Source organism: Diadema antillarum, unplaced genomic scaffold (assembly GCF_040938485.1).
Source record: "Diadema antillarum isolate AM-2024a unplaced genomic scaffold, OU_Dant_1.0 scf00000099, whole genome shotgun sequence".
NCBI lineage: Eukaryota > Metazoa > Echinodermata > Echinoidea > Diadematoida > Diadematidae > Diadema > Diadema antillarum.
The window spans coordinates 4,324,523-4,345,483 of record NW_027270988.1 but is presented as its reverse complement, the minus strand read 5'-3'; the positions used below and the strand labels follow the sequence as shown (position 1 = coordinate 4,345,483).

The following is a 20,961-nucleotide window of genomic DNA, read 5'->3' as shown; positions in this document are numbered from 1 at the left end:
AATATCATGTCTGCGTAATAGCGTTATCATAAAACTTCATGTGCGCGGGTCCCAAAAGCGGTCTCGATGACAAATAAAAAGAGAGAAAATAGTCGCATACAACGCTAACAATAAAAAGTTCATAGTATAGAATCAATGCATTATAAGTTGCAATCTGATACCCATCAGAGTGGAAATACTGAGGAAGGTACTGGATAGGGAAGACAATGAAAAAGGAAGGGAGAAAGAATGTGGCTAGAGAAAGTTGAGGATGATGAATTAGAGAGAAGAGAAGATGACAAGTTGTCTTTATAGCATGGTGGTACAGCTTTGTATTCCAGCTTGCCCTATTACTGACACTTTCAAAGGAGCGCTAGCGTAATTATGTATAATCTTGATTTTCATTCAAATTCATTGTCGTTACTTACTAACTATGTAGCAAACATGATTAACATGACAATTTGGTAGGTGTTCAATGCATGCTGAAAATTTCATTTTCTTGTCAATATCATCAAAGTATATCACTGCGTTGTCATAAGTAGTAAGTTGTTTACATGAATCTTATGAGTTTCTGATGTATGAAAAAAAAAATGATTTTTACCAAGTGCTGCAGGTATGATATTGAGCACAATACGCTCTTAATACATTCAATATCTATAGAAATTCAGAGGTGGTATAAAAAGAGATTGGCGACACTCTTTTTCTAGCATGCCGAGTGAAGATACTAGCACAAGCACATTTAATCCAAATTAAGATTGTGCGAATGAAATCACCATATTAACCGTCATCAATCGTCCATATGATTATGAACGTTGAGAGTAATAGAAACCTCCAGCACTTGTAATATTACAGTGAAAATCGTAACTTTGTTGGATACATTGTATAGCAATCAAAATGATCTGTTGCATAGTCATGATAGTGGCAAAATATGACACACGGGCTCAAGAACAGAATCAAATTCCTGAGATCTGATGTCAAAATTTGAACAGTAAGAGATAGTATAGTATTGGTTGATGTGACGATTCAGCTTTTAACTTTTGCGAGATACTTAGAAACCACTCTACAAAATGTTAAAGAGCATACAATTCTAGAGGAATTAAAAATTTATTTGATAAAGATCAGTTTTGAAATAGCTGAGATATCAAAAAACAAATAAAATCAAGAGATCGGAATGAAAGATGGGTCCCACCTTTTATTAGGATCGCTTTGTTTTGGACATTTCAAAACCGATTTTCATCAAATAAACTTTGAATTCCTCTTGGAACTATGTTCTTTCATATTTCATAAGAGGTTTCTCATTATCAAAAAAAAAATCATCATCAATAAGCGTTTAAAATCAGACGCCCCATTTAACCGAAGTTAAATGTTCGCTCACTGTATTCTTTTTTTTTTTCAAGGTGAAACTTTTTTCTTTGAGTGGTAATGGGGTAGTGTGTCTAACCCATCCATAACAAATTCCCATGTCATCATTCCCATAGATGATAAATGTATACTTTATTTCATCAGCACAGCTGTACAGCTGCGCTGAATCATTACTTGTTTTGAACCCACTTCCTTGATCAGCTTTGTTCTTCATTCACGTGTCATTAGCAGCTTGTAAGTATTTCATATATTTGCATTTTTATACATTAACAATTACAGTCATGTAATGTTGCTGTTCTTTGTTGTTTGTTTATTTGTTTGTTTGCTTCCTGTCTTGTCTGTCCTGTAATGTTTGCCCTGTTTTGAATTACTTAATATATATTTTACTTATGTAAGAAAGTCAAAGTTTTTGCATCGATTGTATGAGTTGCCCACAGTCGACAAATAATACTCTTTAGTTAAACCTCTCATTTTGTATTACTTTACAGTTCATATATGATGCAGTAAATTTGGTTTGTTTATGTATATGCTTTCATTGCCTTTATAATATTTGATTTTCACTTGTATGCAGTCAACTAATATGTACTATAGATAATTTTGTAATTCTCGTATGTTATGTTTCATGGAAGAAAAATGGAAATAAACTGAATTGCTTTGATTTGATCACGTCTATAACGTAACAAGGTGGAGTCATGTAAAAACTTGTTTGAGTCATTTGAGTTGCTTAAACTTAGATATTTGACGATGTAAATGTGATAAAGATGACAATGGCTGCTTCCAGATATTAAATTCTTCTCATGTCACCGTAGCTTGCCTAGCCAAGGAGGTACCAGGCGAGCTGACCTACATTATTTCTTTGGCCTGGCCAGCGTTCGTATTCTTTCTCTGCACACAATTGGCGCATACAGAATTCTTCAAAACTTATACCATATTAATAAACAGGGGTCATTCCACGAGACCGACACCCACGAGTCATGCGGTCCACGAGACCGACATCAAAAACAGGTCCATGAGTCATACAGCCCATTCAATTCAATTCAATACAATTTTTACTTTCCACTCATGGGTCGGAACACCCTCGTCAGCCAAAGACTGGTTTTCAGAGGGGTCCACACATACAGGTTAAAAATACAAACATTATACATACAGTATGACAAGGATATACATCACATAATATGCAAAGAACAAGAAACAAGGTACAAGCACCATGATAGCTTGTTTCAGACACAAACGAAGAAAAATATATATATATCTACAAGGCCTTAGATTACGACATAAAAAACAAAAAATAAGGGCATGTGACACTGAATTTCAAATACAGAAGAGAATCGGTATTGCTGAGATATTTTGACTGTGAATTGATGAGTGAAAAAAAAAAAGAATGGTTTAAACTCCATCCGGTTACGCATCCTATATTCATAATTATTTCATAAATTCATGTAGTTGTTTTTTGAATGCATCAAGGGAAATATCAGAAGAAATATGTCGAACTACATCATTCCATAAAGAAGCACCTTTATATACAAAACATCTTTTACCATAATCTGTTTTAGGGCGTGTAATGTTCAATTGCATGTCGCCCGACCTTGTGGCATAATGTGATTGACGTACTGTAAAAAGTTCATTCAGATACGGAGGGGCAGTATGATGAACACATCGATACATAACTTGAGCTAAATGCTTTGATCTGCGAATTTGCAATCGATCTAATTTCAATGAGGAATACAATAATCTACTTGGAAATAACTGGTTCACCTTCAACACTGCCCTCAAGGATCGGTTTTGCAGAGATTGCAACTTATCTAAATTTGTTTTGTTGGTGTTTCCCTACACCACAGAACAATAATCAAAATGAGCTTGAATAACAGATTTGTAAAATAATGCAGCTGTGTTATAATAATGCAGCTTTGATATCCATGAGTTATACGGCTCACGAGTCATACAGCCCATGAGTTCGACACTAGGCACAAAAGGCTCACGAGACCGACACTAAGCAAAGAAAGCCCACGAGACCGACACTACACAATTAAGGCTCACGAGACCGACAGTAGGCCTACGTAAAAGAGGCTCACGAGACCGACACTAGGCAAAGAAAGCCCACGAGACCGACACTAGGCAAAGAAGGCTGACGAGACCGACCTGTACAGGGTGTTCCATTCAGGGGAAAATTACATACTGGCGGGTGCAATTTCGTTACGCTGTCGAGCGAGAGATTGTAACTAAGTAATAACAGCACCATTTACATATCGACGATATTATGTATGTATTTGTACACGTGTGGCTTTTAGGGGCAGTTCTGTCACGCTACGGGGAGCGACATAGTTACCATTTTTTCTTTTTTTTTACATAAATTGTCCTCTTCATGGGACCCCCCCCCCCCAAAAAAAAAAAAAAGATATGAAAAAATGATAGAGGACAAGAACGATGAATGGTTTAATTTTAGATGCCATCGTGTTTTATCTCATAGGCTTTCCTAATTTTTAATTAGACGGTGGACAGGATCTAAGTTTTTTTTTCGCCCTTTTCTTTGCTCGCTTCACGAGTAAAGTAGACCTTATTTGATATCCTATCTACCTTCTTATACCCGCCTGCTTAGAGTTTAATATGTAATTTTCTCTGTAACTATGATGTATGAAATTCAACGGATGAAAACTTTTTTTTTCTTATCGCAGCGATTCACCTCGATTTCAGTGGCTTGTGTTTGTAAAACTATTCTTCTCAAAACGGTACATTTTTCATGAAATAGAAAAGTTGTTTCCATGGATGCATCTTCTTTTTCCGAATTTTTAACGCTGCCTTAATTGACGATAATATTATTTTCTGTGAATGTATACCATTTCAACGCCCTTGCAGGTGACTACCCCCCCCCCTCCCCCATATCATGGAAAGCAGGTGTGCACTACAACACTGACCATTTTGTGAATAATTTTCTTGTAGTAAACTTCATTTCATACCTGGGTATTTTTCTAGTTGGTTGATCTGAATGTACACATCATTTTATTTATTTTTTTCTAAGTAGGTGTATACCGGCATGGGCTTTTCAGATAGGGAAACGAGGGTGTTTTGGCATTTTCGAAAGTAATGTTGGAACATCTCATGCACGTTTACTGAATTTTGTTTATTTTTTCACAAACACTCACATACGCAAACACAATCAAAGGCCGTGTCACATCTTTCCGGGCAAGCTACGCGGGCTTGTGGCGAGGAGGTAGTTTCCAGCACGTAGAAGATTTTATACGGGCGAACAAGAATGTTTGCAATTTTCGCACATGTTTCTTACCTACTAGACGCATGCTACTTAGCTTCTACTTGCGTGCATTCCGTGTGACCTGCGTGAGAGCTTTGAAACCGATCCGTTTTCTGTTACGAGCGACTTATGGGTACTTAGAAGTACCTGCGTTGGAGTTGCCTGCGAGGTGCTGCCGGTAAGGGTCTCCTACTGGTGTTCTGCGTGTACCTCTGCGAGCGAACCCCCACGACTCACTCGGAACAAGTTTTGAGCATGCTCAAGGCCTTGTCATACCGTATCTGGGGAAGTTTTGCGGCTTGACTTGCGGGGAAACAAATTTGCTACCCGGAGTTCTCCGCAGTCGGTCCGCACCTGACAGTACCTAGCGTGTATCTCGCCTGTAGTTGCCCGGAGGTGCTCACGCAAGTCCGATTTAACCGCAGTCAAGTTTTGAGCATGACCAAAACTTTTTCCGGGTGAGTCGCGGGGATGCCCGGAGAGGTCCACGCAGAACGCCAGTAGGAGGCCCTTAGCGGCAGCACTTCGCAGGCAACTCCCACGCAGGTACTTCGCAGTCCCCGCATGCAGCCAAGATAATGACATTCCGTGGGACTTCTGCCATTCCTTCAGAGGAATTCCTTCACTGAGTTGTCAGCCCCCACGGACTGGTACAAAGGTCACACAGTATACCCGCAAGTAGAATTTAAGTGGAACGCGTCCAGCAAGTAAGACACATGCACTGACTCGCCCAAATCCTTGTTCGCCCTCAGAAATTTCCGGTATGCTGGAAAATCCCTACAGTCAACTAGCCTGCATAGCTTGCCCACAAAGGTGTGACAGGGCCTAAACATGGTTGCGGGTAAAAAGATTTGCGTGCACACCTCCGGGTGACTACGGGTGAGATACGTGCTAGGTACTGTCATGTGCGGCTCATTCCGGGAACCCCCGGGTAGTAAAAATTGTTCTTCATAAGTCGCACGCAAGGCTTGCCCGGAAAGGTGTGACACCACTGACACGGCCTTAAAGACCTTTAACATTTCAGGGAGTGAGGGAGGGCAGCTGACGCGGTAATACCCTAGCAACTCCCTTTTCCATCTCTTATACCTTTATACCATTATCTGGACACCCTATTGACCGATTCGGGTTCGTTGAGGGCAGCAGACATTTCATGGCACAGGGCGCAGCCATAGTGGGTGTCTCAGCCGACCCCCCCCCCCCCCCCTGCTCTCCCCCACCCCGGGCAACATGTTTATCACGCACTTGTAACAAAGGTTCGCGCACTAAGCAAGCATTCGCGCACTCAGTATACGAGACGCCCATTGGCTAAAGCAGTTTTTCATTCTGCGCGCGTGCTAATGTAGGGAGAGGGGTGGGGAGTGGGAAGGGGGGGGGGGTCGGCTGAGACACCGAGTAATGGCGCTGCCCATGTCAAAAATACACATACTAGTAGCGCGAAAAGAAAAACAAACACAGAAGTACTAGAAATGGTGTCGGCTGAACGTGAGCTGCTCTCGACCATCAGGAAACGCCAGATGCAGTTTTTGGGCCATGTTGTGAGGAAGAGGCAAACTGAACATCTAGTCCTGTCTGGATTTGTGAATGGGAAGAGATCACGTGGACGACAGCGACTCACTTTCCTTTCTGCAATGGCTGGATTAGTCGGCGAGAGAGGATCTACATTGCTGCATTCGTGCGACGATAGAGGGAGATGGCGGAAACATACTGCATCAGTGATCGCCAACGGGCAGTGACGTCCATGGCAGAACAGAGAGAGAGTAGCGCGTCCTGAGCGCGTCACAAAATCGGTCAATACAATGAATTGGTCTATAGGTAGCGCTGTTCATCCTGTCGGTCTCGTAGGCCTTCTTTGCTTAGTGTCGGTCTCGTGAGCCTTTTGTGCGTATTGTCGAACTCATGGGCTGTATAACTCGTGGGCTTATTTTACATGATGTCGAACTCATGGGCTTTATTTACTCAGTGTCGAACTCGCAGGCTGTATAACTAGTGGGCTGTATGACTTGTGAGCTGTATGACTCGTGGGTTGTATGATTTGTGAGCTGTATGACTTGTGGGTTGTATGATTTGTGAGCTGTATGACTTGTGGGCTGTATGACTCGTGGGTGTCGGTCTCGTGACGTGCACCCGAATAAACATACTACTAGTACTAGAGAAAAAAATGTTGCCTAGTAGACAAAGCATGTCGAACTTCTTATTTGTATTATATTTCAGAGCCTGTTCGCTTCATTTATATACTTACGGAATTCAAACGTAAACATTATCACATATTTACCTTTATTTTATGGAACTTGAATCCATAAAATCGGTAGGACCACAGTAAACTTTGTCAAACATCGTGTATTGCATGGGGAAGGTGTTTGTAAAATTCATTGCAAAGAGTTCCTAATTTGCGAACGTTGAATTTCACAGTCTGTTCTTTCATTAGGTTATAGAGGTCATTCAAACATGAATGTGAACAACACAAACGAAACAGAAATCATCTTTATATATCATTATTATAGGCCTACTTATCAGCTATATTCATTTTGATAAAAAGAGAATTTCCGAGGCATCAGGAGCCCTATTAGCTTGTTGGGAACTTTCTTAATTACGTCATTTAGCCCGCTGATGCTAGTGTTCCGAATTTGTCTCTGAATATTAATTTTTCTTACTTTTTACTGAAAAATGGCAATATTCCTCCAAAATGTGCACCAGTTCGTTTAATTTCAATTCTAAAAAAGCAGCCCCCTTCTTGTGTGGGAAGGGGACACCCCTACGCCCTCCCTCCTTCGGTCTGTGGATTACATAAACTTTAATACATTACACGTGAGGACGCACACGCTGATCAAGAGGTGACAGATAACATGAATTAGCCATGCACATTGTCCCTGAATATTCTTTTCCATATCTTTTTGGCTCTAAATAGAGTGAAAGGGTACCATTGACACTTGACACACCCCCTTCCTCCCCCTCTCCCCATGACAGGTTTGATTTCGTGGTAGGGGCAGGAAAAGTCAAAAGTATAATCGCGATATGGATGGTTTTTTTTTTCTGTTTTCAGAATATTCATGGCGATTTGTTACTTTTCGTTAAGTCATTTTATAAGACAGAAAAAACAATGAAAGAAAAAAAAAAAACGCAGATAACCGGGCATCATCATTACTAGTAATTGATAAATTTTGTAAACATCATAAAACCGGGAGACGGGAAATAAGGTATGTCACTATCTATCTACCATACTGACAGCTCACTGAATCATATTATCCATGTAGTGTGCCAGTATGGATGTGGTATACGTCTTTTTATGGTGTGTGAACTGCAATGAGATAACACAGGCAAAGAGGTTAAGGGTTAAACCTGTTTTAACAACATGCCCCAAACCTTATGAATGTTCTGCTGCTGACTTGATCTTGCCAAATTTTTCATCAGCACTCAACAATCCATCCGACATAATCCGAAAGTAATCTATTTGTAAAGTAGCTAAGCAATAGTCCACTCAAGTGCAGCAATTGTGTGCCTCAGTCTGACTGGAAGGCCACGCTGACAGAATATAGGGATCAGGGGGAGAAGGTCAGTATATCTGGGAAAAATATTTTACAGTTTATGTGCCAATCGTTGGAGAATTAAAACAACACTCCAGCATGCGTGAAAATGGGGACAATCCACAAAATATCCAATGAATTACAAATCTTGAAATTAAATTTGTTGTCCTCGTTTGGTCTTCACGTCACTGAATGTTCAAATTCTGGTTTAGTCTTCGACACACAAAGATGGTGTAGCTTGATCATAAACTGGTACATAGTTGTGTGTACATTGCATTTTCACGTTTGTGGCTTTGCGTTACTAATTGTTTGAAACAAATCGGAAGTTGTAAAATTGCTTTTGGAATTACCGACAGGCGATGCAGAAAGATCCTAAAAAATTAGGCAACTTTTTACATTTCTTTTCTTTCTTCTATAAGTAGGTCTAATCAAGGTTTCTTCGGTAGTGAAAGGGGGTTCACAGTTTTGAAATCTTTGCTATTTGTTGGTAGGTTTCTTCAGTGTTGTTGCTGTTTTTTTCAGATAATGATTTTTTATAGAGTTTAATGCTGCATTGATGTCTTTCAGATTGCGTTGTCAGCAAATTATTGTATTCATAATGTCTAACCATTATCATGCAGTTGATAAGTGAAAAAATATCATTTCTTTTTCATTAAGATTTCTCCAGTTTCCAGTTTCCTTAATGTCACTGAGTGTTTATATTACTTTCGTTACTTTGAAATCAATGTTGATGTCAATAACACAATGGATTTGAACTGTAGGCCTAAAACCTCGACATTATTATTGAATGATTCATTCCTTGTGTATACTTTACTCATGTGTACATATTAACACGTCAATAGGAATCCAAATTCACTTGATTTTCATATTTACGTTGATGAAAGTCGTCGAAATAAACAGAATGTGAAATATTTCCCAAAGTGGACATTGTAGGTTTTGTGTTACATCTGTATTTATCCGATAACCGCAACAATTGGATACAAAGTATACAAGCACTATTAAGGAAGATCAGATCTTATAAATGAATCGAAAAGTATCAAAAATGTTTGATCCACAAGCAAAGTGAACTGCTGACGACGGTAAACTATGGAGTAATCACTGTCGTAGCAACGGTTACATCGCTTTCCCGAAGATACATCATTAAAAAGGTTCGTTATTCCGAAGATTGGTAGTTCTGAAGATTGTTATTTTCCGAAAATGAAATGTGATTCGCTATTTTGAAGGCACGTTAACCCAAATTATATTAAAGGAGCGTAAATAGCTACGCACCATTTTTTCAATAATTTCGGACTATCGAACCTTCGGATCAACAAACCTTATCTAATTCTGAATTAACGAACCTTTGAAATAACAAACCTGATTTCATTTTCGGATTCACTAACCTTCCAAAGAAAGAACCCTATTAATTTTTGCACTAACGAACATCTAAATGTACGGAATTTGTATGTTTCCGAATACCGAACCTTCGGACTAACGAACCTTCAGGATAACGAACATTATCCGCAGCAACTCATGCATTGACATATTACCTGGAAAATACACTCACAAATATTATATTCAGAGTAAATATTGTATTTCGTTGGTGTTATGTCGGTGTAAATATGTGTTATTATACCTTGCGGAGAGAAATTGTGTTTGTTTCTTTGTTTGTTTGGGGTTTTTTTGCGATGCTTACCCACGTTAGCAGCTTGAATTAATTGAATAAAACTGTGTCTCTATGTGCAAAAGAAGTACGATCCTTGATTTTCTTTTGCTTATTACCTAAAAGAGAATCAAAAGAGAATCGTGACAAAAAGTTATATGAAACAAATAGGACAAAATTTTCGATGGAAATGATTTGACACTAAATGCTTTGACTCTACAAATGCCCTTTTTTTTAAACAATAAAATCAAACTCGAATCAAACTAAAAGTACAGCTCCGTAGACAAAATAATTATTTGACTTCAAGATACCTCTTCCAAAAGTACATCTGTGTGAGGACATTGTACATCAGAAGGGTAAGGAGAAGTCTTGGGTCGATCGGTTCTCCCTCATTCTCAGCTAACTGCTTTTTCAGTTTTGGGTAGACACTGGTAATCAGTTTTTGCAAAGGCTTGCCCGTTGCAAAGTGCCTGGGGTATAAATGCGACAAATCAGACAGTCAGATTAAATTCACCTTGAAAATGAAATGAATAATGAAATGAAAGATTTCCAATTTAGATTTACAAGGGAAATTAGCATATATTCCATAATACACCTCCATACGAAGCTGGAACGAAAATCGTCAAGAAATTTGGCCAGTGAAGCGCGCGCAACAAAACCCTAAAGATTTGCCACTTCATGTATAAAGCCAAGGGAACAAGCGAGGGCGCCACTGACCAGAATACGATTTAAAGAGGCTAGGCCTTTTTAGGGATACACTTCCATACCGAATTTGAATAAAATCCACCAAGATGTGAAGCGGCAGTGGAGTAGTGCTGAACCCAAAGTATCCTCTGTCAAACCAAGGAGGTTCAAGAGAATGGAGTCACAACTGTCTTATTTCCTTTGCTACATGTTCGATGCCGCCGTTCAAAAATATTTGAAGCATGTGGCAAACTGGATCTGCCACGCAGATAGGAAGACAATTGACTCGTGTCTCATTGCATAATCACCAGCCACTTTCTAAGGAAGATACGTCTTTGTGATGGTAATTACTTTTCGCTATCCCTTCTTATACAAGGTAGGTGGTACAGACACGAGGATGTGCGAATAGAAATTGCGCACAAAATGCTGAAATAAAGATGAAAATTACTCGACTGGGCATACCCGGGCACTAATCTGATATATCTACCAATAAAGAATTATATTTGAAGCTTATTCCAGGTCAGTTTTATTTGTCGGAATTAAGCGGAAAAGTGATAAAACCGGCTTTCCAGGATGGTACAGTTTTAAACATTTTCACATGATACAGCTCTGATTTACACTTTTGCACAAATTTCTGCACGGGATTGGTTTTTGTTTTTCATTTCATTTAATAAACAAATAAGCAAAATATGGCAAATATTATATTATCGTTCAAAATGAATCTTCAGATTGTTCAGCAAGACGGCAGCTTCGAACATCGATCATCAAAGGCACAAATGCACCCGTGAAATTCTTATGTACATCAATAGAAATCTGACAACTGTTTGAATAATTACAGCCAGTTGGAACTCCAACTCTTAAACCTCCTTGGTCAAACGCAACGCGCTCAATGTTGTGGCAGCTCTTTGATACGTATGTTCGGAGTACAAAATGGGACATAACGTGTTCCTGTGATGTCAGAAGCTGATAAGTATACATACCTGAGGGCTGCATGGCCAAGCTTTCGATGGAGTCTCCACGTGTCGGTGTAAGTACTTGAAGCAATATTCTTAAACCCGTCGGTAAACGCCTCGGCTGCGGGTCGCAAAACAGAATAGGTTTAGGATATGATACATTCATGCATGATTCAAACAATAGAGAGACATGACTTTTCTGACAATACAAGCAATGGTGATCTATTACTTGGTCAGTTCTCACTTCGTCTAATAACCAATAAGTCTCAGTTAACCCACATGGTCTAATTCCGTTTCGTCTGCAACCAATTCGTCTAATGACCATTTAGACCAATTTCAACTTAGCCTCATTACCAATTGGTCTACTTCCAGATGGGCTATGCCCATTTCGTCTAATACCCACAGTTTATTAGACAAAATGAAAAAATGCAACGAGTCATAATTGCATTTAAACCATCTGGTCATTAGACGAAATGATGATTAGCAAAACTGGACATTAGACCAAATGAGGATTAGACCAAACGGGCAGTAGACGAAATTGATGGTAGACCAAATGAGTTTAGCTGAAGTGGTGTTAGACAAACTGGGAAGTAGACCATTTGATATTAGACGAAGTAGTAATAAATCCAAGCAATGATGTTGACTAGACTAGGAATACGTTAATCGCGTTTAATCTAGTGGTACTTCTTAGGCCTACACAAACACACACATGAGTATAATCATATATATTATATAAACGTAATACATAGCATATCAAATTTACCACCAAGACGATGAAAATAATACAGATGTATTATCGGCATTTTTTTTTTTCAGATAAAGACATTTCCCTAAAAGTCTTCGAGTGATCCTTGAGGTCACTCCAAAATGAGTGAAAATGAACATTTTTCACTCTAAATTCACTCTTTTTTGTATTCACTCCTTTAAGAGTGAATATTTTCACTCGATTGTTTTTAGAGAGTAAACCTCCTTGATTTGACACTGTTTAATCAACTGATGCAGCTTTCTTCTGTGTCAGCACCAGTAGACCTAGACTCGTGTATGATTAATATGACTAATGTATGATTTCTTTTTTAAAATTTGTGATACATGTATATTCATGTTGTATTCTATCCGCACGGACCTGCGGAAGAGCAGTCTCTGGCAATCCGGACTGAAGTATGTTGCCGTGATGAAATGAAATGAAATGAAATGAAATGAAATGAAATGAAATGAAATGAAATGAAATGAAATGAAATGAAATGAAATGAAATGAAATGAAATGAAATGAAATGAAATGAAATGAAATGAAATGAAATGAAATGAAATGAAATGAAATGAAATGAAATGAAATGAAATGAAATGAAATGAAATGAAATAAAAAATGAAATGAAATATATCTTTTGAGCTCCCTGCATGACTTTAACTAAGAATCAGGATGATCATTCAATTTGCCAGTCCCGTGATATTTACACAACCGTGCTTGATTGCCTTGTATTGTTATGACATGTCGAACGCAAATGAAATCTTATTTTATAGACCGGATGCCGCAGAAGTCAGATCAGAGTGAAGTAGCTCAGCTGCAGTCACCACTATGATCGACTTCCTCGGAACCCTAACGGAATCCAGTCTCGGACAGGTCAATGGGTTGACCATCACAGCTACTCTTGGAGTCCTGCTGGTCTCCATGGCAATATGGAGCGTCAGCCGACCAAGCAAGTTCCCGCCTGGACCAAGGGGTCTTCCCATTGTGGGTAGCATCTATGGTGAGTAAATTTGCTTGTACAGTCAATCCATGTTAACGTTCACAGTTATTGAATATCATCAAACAGGGTGAGTGATAAATGTTTCTCTCCGAATTTCCATATGGAGTAGGAGAGTTATCGGATTAAAAGATTAACTTTTCTCGCACCAATGTGTATATTTTCAGAAGAGCAAAGGGCATCATTTCAATTCACAACTCACCCGATAGTTTTTACAACCCCAAAACATTGACTGATTCATTAAATGAATACTTGCTTTCTATTAACTCACGGTTGGAAAGGAATAGACTTGCTCTGAATGTGAAAAATATGAATCTATTTTGATCGGAACCAAGGAACGAATTAAGTCGACTGTTACTCAAGATGTTTGTATTCACAATATTCTTCTCAAACGCGTTACGCACTGCAAGTATTTCGGAGTTATCATTGATTAGCATTTGAATTGGGATAAACATATTGATTATTTAAGAAGGAATACAGCCAAAGACTTTTATTCATTAAAAGATTAAGACCGTGTGTTACACAACAAACTGCATTAACATTTTATAAATCTGTAATACAAAGTAAGTTTGATTATTTTAGCATGATAGTATGGGGGAATGCTGGCAAAGGGTGTTTGGAAAAGTTAGAACGAATTCAAAATAGGGCACTCCGGGTGGATCCCGATATCGAGTGGAGATTTTCTAGTCGAGAAGTACTTGAGTGTTTGAAGACTGATAATCTTTCAGTTCGGAGAGATAAACATGTTTTATATGTTATGTAAAAGATTGTCCACGAAATTATGCCTGGTGAGTTTATGAAATATTTTCATTAATAGAATTTTATTATGGTTTGAGAAATATATGTAAGAATTTAGAATTATCAAGACCTCAAACAAGTTCAGGAAATGGAGCTTATCACATAGGGGTATCACACTATGGAATCAGCTTCCTGTACATATAAAAAGAAATAAGTCATTTGCTGGATTTAAGATGAGTGTTTAGGTGTTAGACTAAAATGGTGTTGATTTATGAAACATATTTAATGAATAAAGATATATATTATATGAATATTCATTATTACATCTTAGGAATGGACGGGGGAATGGGAGAGGGTAAACGTTTTTCATTTTTCTTTTTTTTTGGTATCTTAATCAATGTATTGTATTTTTGGCTTTGTTTGTATTGTTACTTTTGTTGTTGTATAATGTATGATGATGTGTATGTGATTTTATCGGGCACGGACCAGCTGTAGAACAGCCATTGGCTGAAGCAGGTTCCGTGCTAAAATAAAATAAACTGAACTGAACTGAATCACGTTTGGGGGTCAATATTAGACTATACAATCCCTTCCGTCATAAAGTTATCATTGCCAAATTAACACTACGATTAATTTGTTATCTGTTTGTGTGTGTGTGTGTTTGTATGTGTGTGTGTGTGTGTGTTTATAGCTTGCTTCGTTTTCATTTCATCGAAATCAAGAGAATATGTACATAGGCCTTTCTCACTGCAGGTTAATAGAAGCTTTGAGTGTATCGAATGACCTCTGTTCTAGGCGGGGAGATGAATCTCTTCCCACCTCCCTGGTTCTAGATCTCCCCACTCTACCTTGTTACTAGGACATCCCTTCTTTGTGAGGTCCGTTAGTGGCACGGCAATGGCTCCAAAGTTAGGGATGAATTTCCTATAATAGCCCGAAAGGCCTAGGAATGTTCGCACCTGTGTCTTCGTCTTTGGTGCCTCAGCGTTCAGAATTTGACTCACCTTGTCTGGATGTGGTTTTAGAGTACCGTCCCCCACTACATTTGGACAGCTGGGACATGAAGTTCGATCCAACAAAGTGCTCCTCCCTGCCAGTCACTAGGAGTAGAAACCCATTACAGCTATCATACCACCTACATGGACACACTTTGGATAGGGTCACAAGTACAAAATATCTCGGACTGACTGTCCAGCAGAACATAAGCTGGGACAACAATATCAACGAAATCTGCAATAAAGCAAGCAGAACACGGGGCTTCCTGAGAAGAAATCTCATGATAAGTTCAAGTAAGATCAAGGAAAGAGCGTACAAGGCATTGTAAGACCAGCACTTGAGTATGCCTCCTGTTTTTGGGATACTGCTACTCGGAAAAACATCAACAGATCAATAAGCTGGAGTCTGTACAGAGACGAGCTGCTCGCTTTGTGTTGAACAGGTGCCACAACACATCAAGTGTTAGCCAGATGATCAAGACCCTTGGCTGGCAGTCCCTGGAACACCGCAGAAAGATCTCACGTCTCTCTATGCTCTTTAAGATCAACAGTGACCTTGCCCACTGCCCAATAATCAAATCAAAACTTCTTCCACTACCCCATCGCCAACGGCGCTCTCACAGCAAACAGTTCCCGCCTGTCACCTGCAGAACACAATACAGCGTGTCCAAGCAAAAACGAAACCGGGTTTCCATGCAACTTTTTACTATTTTACTGTTTATGAGATATTCATCAATGGAAAGATCAACTTTTGTTCTTTCATTTGATGTACAACTTAATGTTCATCGTTCATGCATGACTGAGTTAGAACAATGAACAGTGGTGCCACAAATTTTCATTTGCACGCGCAAATGGTGACTTTAAGTGAATTTTCAGACTTTTAACGTTGCGTTTTCGAAAAACAAAGTTCATAAGCCATCATTCATATTTTCTCGTCTCATATGAGACCTTGGGCGTCAATTATGAATAACGCATGCTTGAAAAAATTTGCATGTAAACTGCTTCATTTCTACCGATTCCTCGGGTAGTCGAAAAACAAACATTCAGCTCTCCCGACTTAGCATTCGACAATGGGATCATCTGCACCATTGAATTCACACAAAACAACCGCAGTACGTGCTACAGTGAATGTTGTTCGGGGGGGGGGGGGAGGTATTTACAGAGAATGCTCTATGAGACGGAAAACCCTTTGTTGTCATTTATTGAGAATAAGCTATGAGACATAACCAATAATTGCACGCAGTCCAATGGCTAAGGGACATGAGATTTGCTTAGCTTGGGCGGTCAAGCCTGCTTCCTTTTTCATTATGAAATATTCATCAATGGAAAGATCAGCTTTTTTTCTTTCATTATTTTGATGTACAACTTAATGTTCATCGTTCAAACATGACTGAGTTAGAACTTCCGCGAGCCGCTGCATCGCGCTTGGAGATGCTCCTCCCATGTCTCGGAGTATACGAGAATGTTGTCAATGTAATTGACTATATTCGTCAGTCCCTCTACCACAGTGCGCAAGAGCCTCGAGAAGACTGCGAGGGCATTTACCATCCCACAAGGCAGTACTGTGAATTGATACAGTCCATCGTCCGTCACAAATACCGTCTTCCCTTAATATCTTGTTCACGCATAGTGGTAGCTGTGAAGTCTTCAGATTTCCATATTTAAAAAGGCGTGCGCCAGTATTCATTTCTTACAATACTAATATAGTTAGTGTTGCCTACCTTTTTGATCAATCCACGTATAGTATAATGTTTCAAGCAGGTTCATAACTTAATGAAACGTTTTGCATACAACCTGATGATCAGTGATCCGTAAGATATTACTAAAAAATGTGGCTAGTACCGCAAGTTGTTTCATTGACTTCTTGCTTAACAATATTCTAATGTACTCTTTTCCAGTTTCGTGAAAACTTGTTTAGTCTCTTGGAGCTTTTCTTCATGTCTTCCTCTTGCACAGTAATTGAAAGGTCAATTGTAGTTACTTTTATCATTTTTTTATTCTTGCGCTTTGGTACAATCATTTTTTTCTTGCCATATCAATTGTGAACCTGCACCTCAAAGCAAACAAAAAGTCGCCAGACATGAATTTTTAGTTAAGACCATATTTTGAAAGAGCAGACTTTAAGCTTTAAAATGATGTATAACTCAAATCAAATGGACTCTCCTAACCTATCTAAATATTGGAAAGAAAGCACAAACTCAGGAAAAGCGTGAACTGAGAAAAGAGGCTCTGAAGTACAGTGTCTATTCAAGCACTTAATCTTTACCAAACCGTGCTGGCTGTGCGATGAATGGGACAAAAAAACAGGAAGTAAACCACCAGATTAACAACAATGAAGGAATTATCAAATTAAACTGAAATTAAGCATGCCTCATTAACACATTCTGTCCATAACTAATGCCAACTTTCAAGCAGTAGCACTATCTTTTCAAAAGTTATTAGAGTTGAGAGTGAAGAGTGTGGACAAGGTTTTTCAGAAATGAAAAAGGGATTCTAGAGACACACCTAATCACACTATTCTACCAAAAATGTTTGAGATAAACTGCTAAAAAACACACTTTCCTGCCCATTTTATGATACCAAATTTTAGCATAATGTAAAAGAAGACCCGCTCTTTCAGAAAATACGAAAAAGTCAAGTTCGGCTAGGTTGACCCATTTCACGTATTTTCAGTCCTCACGCAAAATCAGTATGTGCGACTTTATGTTCGTTTTGAGTTGCACGGTCACAATTAAAGTCTGTGATGATTCTGTTAATCTTGTTGGGTCCTTAACATTTTTTTTTTTGACGATTGGAGTCATGTACAATATCAGGTAACTTTTCAATCTGTCACATTTTTTTTTTTTGCTCTATAGAGACTGCATGACACAAACAAAATCTTCTTGGATGAACAATTCATAACCTGTATCTCCAAGGGTTTCAAAACATTCTGGTACATTTCTACTATAAGTAAACAATTCTGCATTTGCTGTAGGTGGTCTATACAAAAGCACAATAAAAAATGGTCTCTGTTTCCCAAAAGTATCTCAGCAACCATAAATTCGAAACGTTTTGGCTTTAGGTAATATTTCATACAGTCATTAAGCATGCTCGTGGATGTACAATGCAATGCCACTACCTCACCTGTATTAATATTTCAAATCTATCAAAACAATACGTGTCTAAAGTTTGGCACTTTCAGTGAGACCGTTTAATTAACATTCAGGACTTCAGGTTAACAGTCTTATTCCATCCAAATGTCTTGTGAGTGACCCAATGTTTATAAGATAAAGCAACTTTATAGTTGAACCAAAGTTTTTCTTTAACTAAATTTTGCGCAGGGTTGCTTGACTCACTGTTGGAATTTTTATGATGAAAGTATTATTTTGTTGCATGGTGCATCTTGGCCTGGTTGGAGTTAATCTGAAGGTTTCCAGTAAAGAATGGAAGATCAGAAAGAGGACATTGGTCATGAATCCAATAATTGTACTCTGAGAGGAAAAGAGTGATTCAGATACTGATGGGCAGTTGAAATGCCACCGAACATTTAAAGGGGCCCTGAAATCCAAATGCATGTTGATTTGTGTTGATTTATGATACCCTCAACATCACTTTTGCGGTGAAGCGAATATTGAGCAACAATGCATCTATTTTTAACGATTTTTGCTTCTATTTTTCTTCACATTACTTTGGAACGCCAACACACAAAAAAAATCCTTCCAAACCAATATTCCTCAAATGACCTCATCTGTCAATCATTGCTAAAGTACTGAAATGTTTAACAAAAGACATTGGAATGCACCTTCCCCTCGACTCATCATAACTTGCACGTTCCCTCGCCATATCTTTTTTTAGTCACAGAAACATGGAAGGTGATCTGGGACACGCTGTAAAATGCTCTTTACACGGGTGTTGTTCGTTATTCCAGGGATGTGTTTGGCTTGCACGACGACTAGAGCCGGTCGTTCATTGTCAGTATATGTATATATGCATATAACGACACGATGCATTTGTGTTCGCTTTCAACATGTAATATGACACAACTGTGTATTGGCGATAATAAACTCCTAATAAGCCCAGGATAAAAAAAAAAAACAGAGATAAAACTCAATGAGCAAAAGACTCTGGAAAACCTTGTGGCTCATTAAGGAGCATACATTAATACCGAATCATTACAAATAAACTAAACTGGTCATGGTGAAGATGCAAGCTAGAATGATTTTCTATACACGTTATAACGCCACTATATGCCAAACATTTAACACCTTACTCTGACAAGCCATCCGTGGCATTCCAGACTATTCATACGTCCGATTCTCTGGCTCCGACGGAATGCGTATAAGCAATAAGCATGAATACATTAACGAACAAACAACATTTGCCTGCTATACAAACGTAACGCAGGCAAAGAATAGTCTGTTCTATAAATTCAGCATCTTACAAACACAACTCACACTTTAAAATTTTCTTTTACACCTCTCCTTAACATCACAGAAGCACAACGGTAAGTATGAAAACATATACATCGGTATATCAAGGAATGGCTTGCACGACGACTAGACTTCAAAGATCGGTAACAACGCTGAACAGAAACAATCAAGTGTGAATACAACATGTGTATGAATCCGAGCATCAGTTTACTTTCATTTTTCTATTTAAGGAGCATATAATTTTGAAGAATTTTGATATACCTGAAGTATAGTTGATTATCAAACAATTTTCTGCTTCCCGAAATATGAAAAGATAACCCGACACAGTGAAAATGAAATATCTTATACAAGGCTGAATCGACTGGAATATCTAAAATCAATGATTTATACTTGAAAAACTGATGCATTTGGAACTATATGAGAAAATATAGAGCAAAACAATATAAATGAGAGACATAATAAAATATATATATATGAAATGCCTATAAAGCCTTATACGTATATACCACAGGCATTATATAATATATATCAAATATTATTTGCTGCAAATAATCCACGCATTGTAGATTACAGAACACACCTCAAAAACCCCAGTCTGTCTTCAAGCGAATAAAACTTTAGCCGGGACATAATTTTATAAACTCTGATTCGGTCATAATCTATGAAAAATTAAAGCAAAAATGATACTGACTGGCTTTAGCGTGCCCAAATTTATCAATGATATAAGAAATGTGCAAAGAGAGATGCCTTTAATAACCATATAGATTGCCGTACTCCTGACATAAAATACAGACCAACTGGTACCATACACAACACAGGAAAAATCGTGTTATGCACGACGTATACTATTGATAGAATAAACTTAAGACCTTTAAGCTTTAGGGAGTTTGAAACCATGAATTTGTGATCATAGGGACCTACTGTCATCAACATGTATCCGTCTTTCGCATTCTCGCTTTTCCACCTCCCCAGCCTCTTCCACAACCTGTCAGGCACGGATGCCCTGGCGGCAGTAGTGGCCCCACCGGCTCTGAGAGAATGAAGACTAAAGTTAGCCTGACCACAAACTTCACGCAGTCAGGCTACTACTGTTTCACGAGCCTTTATGTAGCTAATGGGCTTATTCTTCCTACACAGCCCTTCCTTTCCTTTGTTCGAATAAACTGGTCGAAAAAAGATAGGCCCTACTGATCGGAGCCAACTGAAATATCCCCAAACTCCATATACGATTTTAAGAGCTTAATCGGACAAGCACTGGTTTCGCCTTAGCTTATTAGAACAATATCACCCTTTCGATATTGATCTGTCTTACTGCTACTGACAAGAACCGAAATGAACGAGTCCTCAAATGAAATATCGGAACTTCTCAATGACTGAACCTCATCGAACCGGAAAAAACCGGAAAAACCGGAAAAACAAAGAACAATCAAAGCAAGATCACGCAGAACCAAGATGTCTTTGCTTCCTGCATATTATTTGTCGCATAATAGCACGATTTGGTCGGATGTAACCACGTCTTTCTTGACCACAGGTTTTGACGTCGATCGCTTCGCGCTTTGCAATAAGTTTTTAACGAAGGCGTTGTCAGTAGGGTCATCGACCCCGTGCATGTTGTGGGCCCATTCTATGGAGTACAAAGCAGATTGAACGACGCTGACTGAAGAACCTTATTAAACTTGAAATGTACAA

General features: G+C 38.6%; 1 protein-coding gene across 1 annotated transcript in view; it reads left to right on the top strand.

The window, feature by feature from the left end:
• The first annotated feature begins 12,961 nt into the window (after nucleotides 1-12,961).
• Nucleotides 12,962-20,961, top strand: part of LOC139718743 (steroid 17-alpha-hydroxylase/17,20 lyase-like) — a 35,048-nt gene continuing 27,048 nt past the window's right edge. The window contains exon 1 of the mRNA XM_071630210.1: nucleotides 12,962-13,133. Within this exon, the coding sequence (XP_071486311.1) occupies nucleotides 12,962-13,133 (172 nt within the window). The remainder of the gene's footprint in view (nucleotides 13,134-20,961) is intronic.